Here is a 13,710-nt window from a genome sequence, read left to right on the forward strand (position 1 = left end):
TTGAAACATGTATGTATTGCAAAGTGATGACCACAGTAAGGTGGGTAATACATCTCTCACCTGAAATAATAGACATTTTTCTTGTTTTGTGGTGAGAACATTAATGATCTACCCTCAGCAACTTTCGAGTATGTAATACAGTATTGTTAACTGTAGTCACCATGCTGTACATTACATGTCTAGAACTTACTCATCTTATAACTAGAAGATGGTACCCTTTGACTGACATCCCTTCAATTCCCCCACCCCCAGCGCCTGGTAACCACCACTCTACTCTGTTTCTATGAGTTCTACTTATTTAGAGTCTGCATACAAGTGAGATCACACAGTATGTGTGTTTCTCTGACTAATTTCACATAGCATAATGCCCTCAAGGTCTATCCATGTTGTCACAATGGAAGGTTTTCTTCTTTTTATGGCTGAATAACATCCCATGGCATATATATACCACTTCTCCTCTATCCTTTCATCCACTGATGGACACTCAGTTGCCTCCACATCTTGGCTACTGTGAAAAACGCTGCAGCAAACACGAGAATGCAGGTATCTCTTCAGGATTCTGCTTGTATTTCCTCTGGATATACATCCAGAAGTGGGATTGCTGGATCATATGATAGATCTACTTTTAATTTGGTAGGTACTTTAATAAGTACTTTTATGTAATTAGTACTTTTCACTTGTATTCACTAAGCATTTCACCAAGTACATTATCTAATCTTCCTGAACTTTAATGGTAGCAGTGATGATCTGATGATGTATGATCTAATTTGCTGTTGACAATCTTTCCAAACTGAATTTGGCTCTACTTACTTAGATTAAAATCTCAAGTCCCTTTTGAATAAAGCACCCAAGATAATAAAACAAAGTGATATCTGGAAAGAAAATCATGCACTCTTAACAACAACTCATTTTTGGCTTTTTCCTCAGGAAACATACAAACAAATGTTGGACCAGATACTTCTAAATTGAGGGTCTATAGACTAGATTAACTCTTGTCACAATAGTAGAATGTACTAAATGTAATATTTTGAATTAAAAAAATCTAGATTCTAAGGGCATTACAGCATATAACTATGGGAAAGCTAATAAGCTAATATGGAGTATTTCTTTCCAGACTGATGAATATATAACCCAATAATCTTTAAAGGGTTGTAGAAAATGTTTGATGATACATAAATGGATAACTAGGAGAAATTTTGATGCAGGAGTAGAGCAAGAAACTAAAAAAATTGTCTACACTATAATTAACATGCCTCTTTAATTAATTCAGTCAACACTTGAGTATGTCTATATGCCAGATGCTAGAGACAGAGGGTCCTCTCAGTCCCGGCTCCTCACTGCTTCTCAGCTCTGCCCTCTTCTCCACTCCTGTTTCTACCACCCTACATCAGATCCTGTGCTCTCTGGTAACTCCAGTGTCCTCTTGTCTGACCCTCGCCCCACTTTTGGTCCACTCTGCACAGAACTACTTGGTAGCCACTCTCCAGAAACGGTCCTTACTAAACACCTCTGTGGTCTCCACACCTTACGAGTGCCCGCCCCCAGGGAGTGGGAGCCGGCCTTGGGTAGCCCACAGGTGGTGGTGGAGGCGGCGCTGTGGGGCTTCTGAAGCTGGGTCATAAGACACCTTTCAGCTTTCTCTCTGGTCTCTTGAAATGCTCATTTGGGGGAAGCCAGAAGTCATGTAAGAAGGCTGATTACTGGAGATGACAAGCTATAAAGAGACCCAAGCTAGTCACAGAGAGGAAGGGGAGAGGGAAAGGGAGAGAGATGCCAACCAGCCCCAGCCCAGGAGCCAGACAAGCGAGTGAAGGGACCACCCTGGATGTTCCAGGCACACAAGACACCATGTGCAGAAGGACTGATGCCTCAGATATATGCTCCAGGAGAACCACACCATAGCCATGTCTCCAGCCTTTCAAGCCAGCCCAGCTGCAGCCCTGGGCACTGGGGAGCAGAGACAAGCTGTCCCCATGTGCCCTGTGTGAATCCTGCCCATGTATCGTGAGCATAATAATATGGTTATTTCGTGTCTCTACATTTTGGGATGGTTGTTACACAGCAGGAGAAAACCAGAACAGCTTCTGTGACATTTCCACAGTGCAGCTATCATCATGCCATCCTCCTCCTGTCACAGCCTCATCATCACTGGGATAAAATCAACTTTCTTTGATGTGGCTGAGAAGGTACCTTATGTCATCTTCCCATTTTATCTCCTACCACTCTGCCAACACGGTCTGAACTCTAATCTCACCGAACCAACTGAATGCACTCATTCTCTCACACCTTTTACACTTACATATTCTGTTCTCTCTGCCTGGACTGCCCTTCTGATTCTTACCCACCCCTATTTTGCTGGCAAACTCATATTCTCTTTTAAAAACTTGCATCACACATCTGAGCCGCGCTGACCTCCCATCTCTATCCCAGGAATGATTAAATGCTCCTACTGGGCCCCACAGCAGTCTGTGATCATCTGTTACCTCACTGGCTGTTCCTCTAGTCATGAGTAAAGAATTTTATTTTGTTAATCTTCTCATATCTAGCACTCCACGACAGTGTCTGCCACACAGTAGGCACTCAAAGTGTGTCCATTAAATACAAATAGTAGTGTCTTCCTCTCCTCTGTATTTCTAGGATGCTAAGATTGTACATCTCCCAAACACTTTCCCATAATTTTTCTTATGAAAACTATTAGAGGAAATGTGTCTTATTGCCCCCAAGCAGGATGAATATCCTTGGGGAAGAGAGCTAAAGTTTATACAATTTTAAATGCAAGACATACAAAGGAAAAACTCGTTTCACTTCCTCCAAATGCAGCGTGTTCATAAGCTTCTGTGCCCTGATTTCCACAGGCTACAAAACCTACTGAAAGAATAAACCCACGAAGAGAAGCTTCTCTCTCCAGTGATCGGGTGGCTGACAAAGGCAACCTCAGGTGCAGAGAGACAGAGGCCCCAACCAGACGAAGCAGCTGCACAGGCTCTGAAGGGGAGAGAAGCCTGGGAAGGGTGGGATGTGAGCCTCAAGGGCTAAATCTAAAGGAAGAGGCTCAGTCTGGAGTAGCTAAACTTGGCCACCCTGGGTGACTTCTTCCAACTCACAAGGTGGTGAAATCACTTGGCTTGAGAACATTGTGTTTACATAACAATTCTTTCAGGTGTCTAGCTGTGGGGAGAATGCCAGTTCCCCAAAGGCCCCTGTTTCAGACTGTTTAATATTTGCAGGCTCCTGCTGTGGGTCAAGTACAAAACCCCAGTGTCTGACGATTTCAGGAAGCTCCTCAGGAGTGAGGACACACAGTCATTTACACAACCGACTAGTCAACTGGCTGCGTTTCTCAACTTCCAGCTCAAAGATCACTGGCTGTCACTACACATACAGGATCACAAAGTTACAAAACAAAGCAAAAGAAAGGAAAAATACGGTGTCACTGTACACTGCGAAAAGAAAACTACTCTCACCTTCTCTCCTGAGGAAATGGTAAATTTGTCGCTCGAGATTAAGCTGCACACTTGCTCAATGTCGAGGTTGAGAAATTCCTCACTGAGCACGATGTCTGCAAAATGCTGCTCTGTTTGGAGATTACAGAGAAAATCCATTAACACCAGCATTCTGTTCTGGAAGGGTACTTTTAAGAACTGAAAAGATAAGCCACAGACTGGGAGAAGATCTTTGCGAAACACAACTATAACCAAAGACTAGTATCCAAAAAAGTTCAGCAACAAGAAAATAAACAACCCTATTAAAAATGGGCATCTAAAATGCATTTGAAATTAAAAGATCAGCAACTTAAAACAATCATTTATATTTATAGATTTCTATACCAAAACCTTATGGTAACCACAAACCAATGTAACTCTACAGCCATCAAACCACAAGAATAGAGAACAAAAAGAAGAAAGAGAGAGAAAAAAAAAAGACCTAAAAATAAACCAAACAGTGAACAAAATGGCAATAAGAACATATGTATCAATAATTACCTCAAATGTAGATGGATGAAATGTTCCAACCAAAAGACATAGACTGGCTGAATGGATACAAAAACAAGACCCATTTATATGCTGTCTACAAGAGACCCACTTCAGAGCTAGAGACATATGGAGGCTGAAAGTGAGGGGATAGAAAAAAATATTCCATGCAAACAGAAACCAAAAGAAAGCTGGAGTAGCAATACTTATATCAGACAAAATAGATTTTAAAATAAAGACTGCTACAAGAGACAAAGAAGGACACTACATAACTCTCAAGTGATCAATCCAAGAAGATAGAAGAATTGTAAATATATACGCACCCAACATGGGAGCACCTCAATATATAAGGCAATTGTTAATAGATGTAAAACATAAAAAGAAATCAACAATAACATTATAATAGTGGGGGACCATAACACCCCACTTACATCAATGGACAGATCATCCAGACAGAAAATCAATAAGGAAATACAGTCCCTAAATGACACCAGATGGACTTAATTGATATCCATAGAGCATTCCATCCAAAAGCAACAGAATACACATTCTTCTCAAGTGCATGTGAAACATTTTTCAGAATCGATCACAAGTTGTCCCACAAAACAAGCCTCTGCCTCAGTAAATTTAAGAAAATTGAAATCGTACCAAGCATCTTTTCCAACCACAATGCTGAGGGATAGGAATCAACTACCAAAAACAAACAAACAAAAAAACCCTGCAAAAACTGTAAACACTTGGAGTTTGCAATATGGAGTAAACATGTGGAGTAAACAATATGTTACTAAACCACCAATGGATCACTGAAGAAATCAAAGAGGAAGTCAAAAAATACTTTGAGACAAATGAAAATGAAAACACAATGATCCAAAACCTCTGGGATGCAGCAAAAGCAGCTCTAAGAGGGAATTTTATAGTGATACCAGCCTACCTCAGGAAATAAGAAAAATCTCAAATAAACAACCTAACCTTATACCTAAAGCAACTGGATAAAGAAGAACTAACAAACCCCAAAGTCAGTAGAAGAAATCAAAAAGATTAGAGCAGAAATAAATGAAATAGAGACTGAAAAAAATCAATAGAAAAGATCAATGAAACTAAAAGCAGGTTCTTTGAAAACGTAAACTAAATTGATAAACCTTTAGCCAGATTCGTCAGAAAAGGGGGGCAGGAGGGACCAAATCAATAAAATCAGAAATGAAAAAGGAAAAGTTACAACTGACATCACAGGAATACAAAGGATCATAAGAGGCTACTATGATCAACTATATGCCAATAAAATAGATAACCTAGAAGAAATGGTCAAATTCTTAGAAAGTCATCATCTGCCAAGATTGGACCAGGAAGAAACAGAAAATGTGTACAGACAAATTACCAGTACTGAAATTGAATCAGGAAGTTTAAAACCCCCAACAAACAAAAGTCCAGGACCAGATGGCTTCACAGGTGAATTCTACCAAACATTTAGAGAAGAGTTAACACCTTTCCTTCTGAAACTATTCCAAAAAATTGCAGAGGAAGGAACACTTCCAAACTCGTTCTATGAGGCCACCATCATCCTGATACCAAAACCAGACAAAGATATCACAAAAAGGGAAAATCACAGGCCAATATCACTGATGAACATACATGCAAAAATCCTCAACAAAATAGTAGCAAACCGACTCCAACAATGCGTTAAAACGATCATACACCATGATCAAATGGAATTTATCTCAGGGATGCAAGGATTTTTCAATATCTGCAAATCAATCAATGTGATACAGCACATTAACAAATGGAAGAATAAAAACCATATTATCATCTCAGTAGATGCAGGAAAAGCTTTTTATAAAATTCAACATCGATTTGGGATAAAAACTCCGCAGAAGGTGGGCATAGAGGGAATATACTTCAACATAATGAAGGCTGCATATGACAAACCCACAGCTAACGTCATACTTAATGGTGAAAACCTGAAAGCATTTCCTCTAAGGTCAGGGACAAGACAAGGATGCCCACTCTAACCACTTTTATTCAACATAGTTTTGGAAGTCCTAGACATAGCAATCAGAGAAGATAAATAAAGGGAATACAAATCAGAAAAGAAGTCAAACTGTCACTGTTGATGGATGACATGATACTATACATAGAAAACCCTAAAGAATTGACCAGAAAACTCCTAGAGCTCATCAGTAAATTTGGTAACGTTAAAGGATACAAAATTAATATACAGAAATCTGTTACGCTTCTATACACTAGGAAAAAATAGCAGACAAAGAATTAAGGAAACAATCCCTTTTACCATCATACCAAAAAGAATAAAATACCTACCCAAGGAGGCAAAGGACCTGTACTCCAAAAACCATAAGACTCTGATGAAAGAAATTGAAGATGGCATAAACAGTTTGAAAGATATCTTGTGTTCCTGGATTGGAAAAATCAATATTGTCAAAATGACCATACTATCAAGGCAATATACAGATTCAATGGAACGGCTGTCAAATTACCAATGACATTTTTCACAGACCTGGAACAAAAAAAAAGTTAAAATTTGTATGAAAATACAAAAGACCCCAAATAGCCAAAACAGTCTTGAAAAAGAAGAATGGAGCTGGGGGAATCACGCTCCCTGACTTCAGACTATACTACAAAGCTACAGTAATCAAAACTTTATGGTATTGTCACAAAAACAGACACATAGATCAATATGGAACAGGATAGAATATCCATAAATAAACCCACGCACTTATGGTTAATTAATCTATGACAAAGGAGGCAAGCATGTACAATAGAGGAAAGACAGTCCCTTCAACAAGGGGTGATGGGAAAACTGGACAGCTACCTGTAAAAGACTGAAATCAGAACATTCTCTAACACCGTGTACAAAAATAAACTCAAAGTGGATTAAAGACTTAAATGTAAGACTGTATACTATAAAACTTCTAGAGGAAAACACAGGCAGAACACTCTTTGACATAAATCACAGCAATATTTTTTCAAACCAGCTCCTACAGTAATGGAAATAAAAGCAAAAATAAACAAATGGGATCTAATTAAACTTAAAAGCTTTGGCACAGATAAGGAAACTATAAACAAAATGAAAACACAGCCTACAGAATGGGAGAAAATATTTGCAAATGATGTGACCAACAAGGGACTAATTTCCAAAATATACAAACAACTTGTACAGCTTAAAAAAAAAAAGCAACCTAATTGAAACATGGGCAGAAGACCTAAACAGACATCTCTCCAAAGAAGACATCCAGATGGCCATCAAGCACATGAAAAGATGCTCTACATCACTAATTGTTAGAGAAATGCAAATCAAAACTACAAAGAGATATTACCTCACACCAGTCAGAATGGCCATCATTTAAAAGTCTACAAATGATAAATGCTAGAGAGGGTTAGAGAAAAAGGAACTCGCCTATACTGTTGGTAGGAAAGTAAATTGGTGCAGCCACTATGGAGGACAGTATGGAGGTTCCTTAAAAAACTAAAAATAAACTTACCATTTGATCCAACAATCCCACTCCTGGGCATATATCAGGAGAAAACTGTAATTCAGAAAGACACCTGCACCCCAGTGTTCACAGCAGCACTATTCAGAATAGCTAAGACATGGAAACAACCTAAATGTTCATCAGATGACTGGATAAAGAAGTGATATATACATACATATATATATATATATATATATATATATATATATATATATATATATATATATATATATATATATACACACACACCAGAATAATACTCAGCCATAAAAAAGAATAAAATAATGCCATTTGCAACAACATGGATGGACTAGAGAATGTCATTCTAAGTTAAGTAAGCCAGAAAGAGAAAGAAAAAAATACCATATAATATCACTTATATGTGGAATCTAAAGAAAAGGACACAAATGAACTTATCTACAAAACAGAAACAGATTCACAGACATAGAAAACAAACTTGTGGTTACCAGGGAGTAAAGGGGATGGAAAGGGATAAATTGGGAATTTGAAAATTGCACCTCCTGGGGAGTGATGGAAATGTGAGCTATCCTGATTGTGGTGGTGGTTTTATTGGTGTATACATCTATCAAAATTCATCAAATTGTACATCTGAAATATGTGCAGTTTACTGTACAGGAATCATAGCACAATAAAGGTGTTAAAAATTGGGCAAAGGATCTGAACAGACACCTCACCAAAGAAGAGATATAGAAGACAAATTAGCGAATGAAAAGATGCTCAACTTCATAAATCAATAGAGAACTGCATATTAAAATATCAGTGAGATCCCACTACATACTTACAGCGTACAAATCTTTCATCTCCTTGGTTAAATTTATTCCTAAGTATTTTATTGTTTTTGATGCTATTGTAAATGACTTTATCTGTTTTTTGGATAGTTTATTTTTATATATATATATATATATAAAAATAAATATATATGTGCATATATATATATGCAACTGATTTTTGTATGTTGGTTTGATATCCTGCAACTGTAATAAATTCTCTTACTAGTTCTAACAGTATTTGTGTCTGTGGGGTCTTTAGGATTTTCTGTATGTGAGATCATATCATCTACAGACAGAGATAATTTTACTTCTTCCCTTCCAGCTTGGATGTCTTTATATTTCTTGCCTTATTTCTCTGGCTAGGACTTTCTAGTACTATGTTGAATAGGAGTGCTGAGTAGGCACTCTTGTCTTTTTCTTGTTATTAGAGTAAAAGCTTTAAATCTTTCACCATGGAGTATGATGTCATATCATATATGGACTTTACTTATGGGCTTGTCATATATGGACTTTATTGTGTTAACATCTGTTCCTTTTATACCCAATCTGTTGAGGGTTTTTATCATGAAAAAATGTTGAATTTTATCAAATGCTTTGTCTACATCTTTTGAGATCATCGTATCATTTTTATCTTTCATTCTATTAATGTGGTGTATTTATTGATTTGTGTATGTTTAACCACCTTTGCTTCTCAGGGATGAATTTCATTTGACTGTGGTATATGATTTTTTTTAATGTGCTGTTGAATTCAGTTTGCTAGTGTTTTTTTGTTTGTTTGTTTTTAGAATTTTTGTGTCTATGCATCAGAATAATTAACCTGTAAATTTTCCTGTAGTCTCCCTATCTGACTTTGGAGTCAGCACAATGTTGGACTTGTAAAGAGTTTAGGAGTGTCCCCTCCTCTTCAGTGTTTTGGTTGAGTTTGACATGGACTGGTGTTAATTTTTCTTTAAATGTTTGGTAGAATTTACCAGTGAAACCATCTGGCCCTGGGCTTTTCTTTTGGGGAAGTTTTTGATTACTGATTCAATATCCTTACTAGTAATTGGTCTGTTTCAGATTTTCTGTTTCTTCATGGTTCAGTCTTGGTTGGTTGTATATTTCTTGGAATTTATCCATTTCTTCTAGGTTAGCTGTTGGCTTATAGTTGTTCACAGTAGTCTTTTTTGATCCTTTGTATTTCTGTGATATTACCTGTAATGTCTCCTCTTTAATTTTTTTATTTTTTTGAGTCCTTCTTTTTTTCCTTGTTAAGTCTAGCTCAAGGTTTGCCTATATTGTTTTTATTTTCAAAAACCAACTCTTAGATTTATTGATCTTTTCTGTTGTTTTTTCGATCTCTATTTCATTTATTTCTGCTTTGATCTTTATTATTTCCTTCCTTCTGCTAACTTTGGGCTTGATTTTTTTCTTTTCCCAGTTCTTTAAAGTGTAGGGTTAAATTGTTTATTTGAGATATTTCTTTTTTCTTAATGTGAGCATTTATCATAATTAACTCCTCTCTTCAAACTGCTTTTGCTGCATCCTATAAATTTTGGTATGTTGTGTTTCTATTGTCATTTGTTCAAGATGTTTTGGTTTCCTTTTGATCCATTGGTTGTTAGAGATTGTGTTGTTCATTTTTCTACACGTTTGTGAATTTTCCAGTTTTCCTCCTGTTATGACTTCTAGTTTCGTGTCAGTGTGGTTGAAAAAGATACTTTCTATGACTTCAGTCTACTTTGGTTTGCTAAGCTTTGCTTTATGATTTATACGATTTATCCAGGAGAATGTTCCATGTGTGCTTGAGAAGAATGTTTAATGTACAGCTGTTGGATGGTATGTTCTGTATGTCTGTTAGGTCCATTTGGTATGAAGCATAGTTCAAGGCCAGTGTGTCCTTACTCATATTCTGTCTGGATGGTCTGTTTATCCATTATTGAAAGTGGGGTATTGAAGTCCCCTACCATTATTGTACTGTTGTCTATTTCTCCCTTCAGATTTGTATTTACTTAATGTATTTAGATGCTCCAATGTGGAGTACTTATGTATTTTTGATAGTTATGTCCTTTGATGCATTGACCCCTTTATCAAAATGACCTTCTTAGTCTCTTGTTACAGTTTTTGGCTTAAAGTGTATTTCAGATAAGTATGGCTACCTCTCCTCTCTCTTGGTTTCATAAGCCTGGAACACCTTTTTCCATCCCTTCACTTTGAGCCTATGTGTGTTCTTAAAGCTGCAGTAAGTTTCTTGTAGGTAGCATACGGTTGGGTCTTTTTTTTTTTATCCATTCAGCCACTCTATGCCTTTTGATTGGAGAATTTAATCAATTTAGATTTAAAATAGTTATTGATAGGTAAGTACTTACCATCTTACTGTTTTCTGTTTTGCAGTTCCCCTATTCCTTTCTTCTCTTCTTGCTCTCTTGCTTTGTGAATGATGATTTTCTGCAGTGGTCTGTTTTAATTCCTTTCTCTTCAACTTTTTTGACTCTACTGTAGGTTTTTGGTTTATGGTTACCATGAAGCTTACATAAAACATCTTACAGCTTAACAGGCGGTTTTATGTTGTCGACAACCTAACTTTGACTGCAAACAAAAAGTCTACCCTTTGACTTCCCTCCCGTGACATATAAAATGATATTTTGATGTCACAGTGTACATCTTTCCATATTGTGTGTATCCATGAACAAATGATTGTAGCTATAGTTACTTTTAATATTTCTTAACGTTTATACTAGACTTAAGTGATGAATACACAACCATATTACAGTGTTAGAATGGTCTGAATCTGACTACATACTTACCTTTACCAGTGTGTTGTATATTTTCATATGTTTTCATGTTACTAATTAGGTCTCTTTTGGCGCCAAGCTGTGCCACCTTAGAGAAGGGGTGATGCAGATACAGTGAACCTGTTCCTCTTACTCCCTTCAGTGTGTCCAATCTTGAATTATTTTTATTTTTTGCTCCAGTGGTGTGCTGGAACTTTTCCATTGGACTCCTAGACTTTCACAAAGGCACTCTATTCATGGATAATTGCCAAAATTGGGGTTCTTTGGGGAGGGGAGACAGTAGGAAACGCCTGTTGCACGCTTCGATGAAGTCACTCCCTGTTGTGGTCGGGGAAGCTGCTTGCAGCGGCGTGGAATGTGGCTGACCGCTCTAGCACCCTGCAGCGGCAGTGCGTTGCGCTAAGTGACAGCTTAAGAACCCGAGAGAGTTTGTGCCTGTGCGGTGGTAACTGTCTCCCGAGTGTGTGGTCCCATCCCTTATGACAGGTGATTTCCCTTGCAGTTTCCCACAGTCTCCCCGAAATGCACTGGCTGGTACACCTTTCCTTGGCTTTCAGTTCAGCAGAACAGCCTGTGTAGCGTTTTAGTCACCACACGCCTGTTTTGACTTTTCATTCGGTGTTTTGACAGGAATGCAAGACTTCAACTACCTCAGCAGCAACTGCTTTGAGATCACCGTGGAGCTTAGCTGTGAGAAGTTCCCGCCCGAAGAGACCTTGAAGAGCTACTGGGAGGATAACAAGAACTCCCTCATTAGCTACATCCAGCAGGTAAGCGGTCTCCAGCGTATAGTGAGAGACTTGAGAGCATTTAAACCGGGTGCACGATAGTCTCCTAAGAGGATCCCAGTCTAGGGGAATCCATCGGACCCAGAATGAGGACACGGCATTTGGAAAATGTGTCATTAGTGGTTCAAATAGGCTGTCATTTGTCATAGGTGTTGTGGTTCATGAATATGCTAAGAACTGGTTAAACTGGAGAGTTGCCGAGAGTGAGGGGGGAAAGAACCCCTGTTTTCTTTCATATTGCACTGAGCAAGGGCGACCCTCCTTCCCCCTGATCACCTTGGGTCTGTTGGGCATCCTGGGCAGGACCTAGACTAGAATGAGGTAAGTGAGCCACTCAGGATGCAGAATTTAAGGAGCCTTTCACTCTCAGGGTCATGCAGGGACAGGATCAGCACCTGAGAGTGAACGCCTCCTTAAATTCTGTGCCCACTTGTCTCACCCTAGACTCAGCTGGATTTGAGGTAATAATAATAATAATAATAATAATAATGACAACTTACATTTATTGGGCACTTGCTGTTTCCCAGGCATTGTTCTAAATGTCTTCCATGTAATAATTAATTCATTTCAGTATTATAACAACACTGTGAGGGAAATTCTAGCATCATCGTCGTCGTCTTCTCCATCATCATCATCCCTGAATTAAAAACGAGGAATCAGAGGCACAGAGAAGTTAAGCAGCTTTCCTGAAGTCATTCAGCCAGAATCCAAGCTCTAGTTCCAGAGTTACCATGCCATATTGCTGCTCATGACATACGCTTAGATCTTTACCAGAGAGAGAGTCGCAGTACAGAATTTGGGGGAAATCTCACCATGTGTCAGAATAAAATACCTACCTACTCAAACTCCACCCAGGCCAGTGCCCAGCCAGCCCTACCCCTCTGTGCCAGGGAGACACTGGCATCCAGGGCGGTGCTGGTGGGAAAGACTTGAGGACTCTGCTCCTTGCCTGCAGCACCTTCACAGTTTCACATTGCATCCCATATGTGGCCATTGACACCCAAAGTCTAGGAGACTGATGTTAGTTTCACGTGCTAGCAGATAGTCCAGACTGATTTTTAAACTAATTTGACATAAACAAATGCTATTAAATAGACATGTTAGCTATTGGCATATATATGTACATATAAGCATATGCATATGAACCCAGTGCAGTAAAAAGTGTAAAATCAGCTTGAGAATCCTTTTACACATGTCAAATATCCATATCACATCTTAGCGAAAGGAATTATCATGGAATAGCTCCACTGATGACAGACAGTGGTTAAAGGACACCCATTACGCAGGATTTTTTTAATCAGCGGAATCCTGCTGCACGTTAACATAAAAAGGTGTTTTTCAACAACAAAACTAAACATGTTGGCCCTGGAGCAACCTTAGTGGGAACCCCGGTAGAATGTCCTTTAAGGAGAGTTGTATTTGGATGAATCTTTTAAGAGCAAAATTAGAAAATGTGTTTTTGGGTAGAGGAAGTAAGATGGGCCTGTTTGGTGTGTTCTCTGCTTAGATATCAAAGCAGACTTCCTTGATACAGTGCTTTTCCTGTTATTTACATGTTTTCTCAACAGAAATTTACTGAGCTGCTTTTGTGACCTAGGCACCCTGTGAGGCACTGAGGATAGTGACTGCCCTCCATGAGGCTCTGTATCAGTGGGGTTCAGACATCCAGATCTAATTAAAGAGAGGATGATAAATGCTAAAATAAAGAGTAATGGCAGCAGTGCACAGAAGGGTCCCTCGCCCAGTCCTGTGAGTTCAGAAAAGGTTTCTTGGAGCTATGCTGTCAGACTCATGATACTTGATGTCCATAAGATTATCACTCCGATCAACAATTGAAAAACAAGTTCAGCCGCTGCTTAAGTTCTTTCTTGGTTCAAACCTGCAATACAGAGCGAAATAAA

The 13,710-nt window shown here is 38.5% G+C and overlaps 1 protein-coding gene across 1 annotated transcript in view; it reads left to right on the forward strand.

Annotated features, from left to right (window-relative positions):
• The window catches only part of CPE (carboxypeptidase E), a 119,822-nt gene that overhangs the window by 97,175 nt on the left and 8,937 nt on the right, over positions 1 to 13,710 (forward strand). Inside the window, exon 6 of the mRNA XM_074376985.1 lies at positions 11,652 to 11,791. Within this exon, the coding sequence (XP_074233086.1) occupies positions 11,652 to 11,791 (140 nt within the window). The remainder of the gene's footprint in view (positions 1 to 11,651; positions 11,792 to 13,710) is intronic.

Source organism: Camelus bactrianus, chromosome 2 (assembly GCF_048773025.1).
Source record: "Camelus bactrianus isolate YW-2024 breed Bactrian camel chromosome 2, ASM4877302v1, whole genome shotgun sequence".
NCBI classification, from domain to species: Eukaryota; Metazoa; Chordata; class Mammalia; order Artiodactyla; family Camelidae; genus Camelus; species Camelus bactrianus.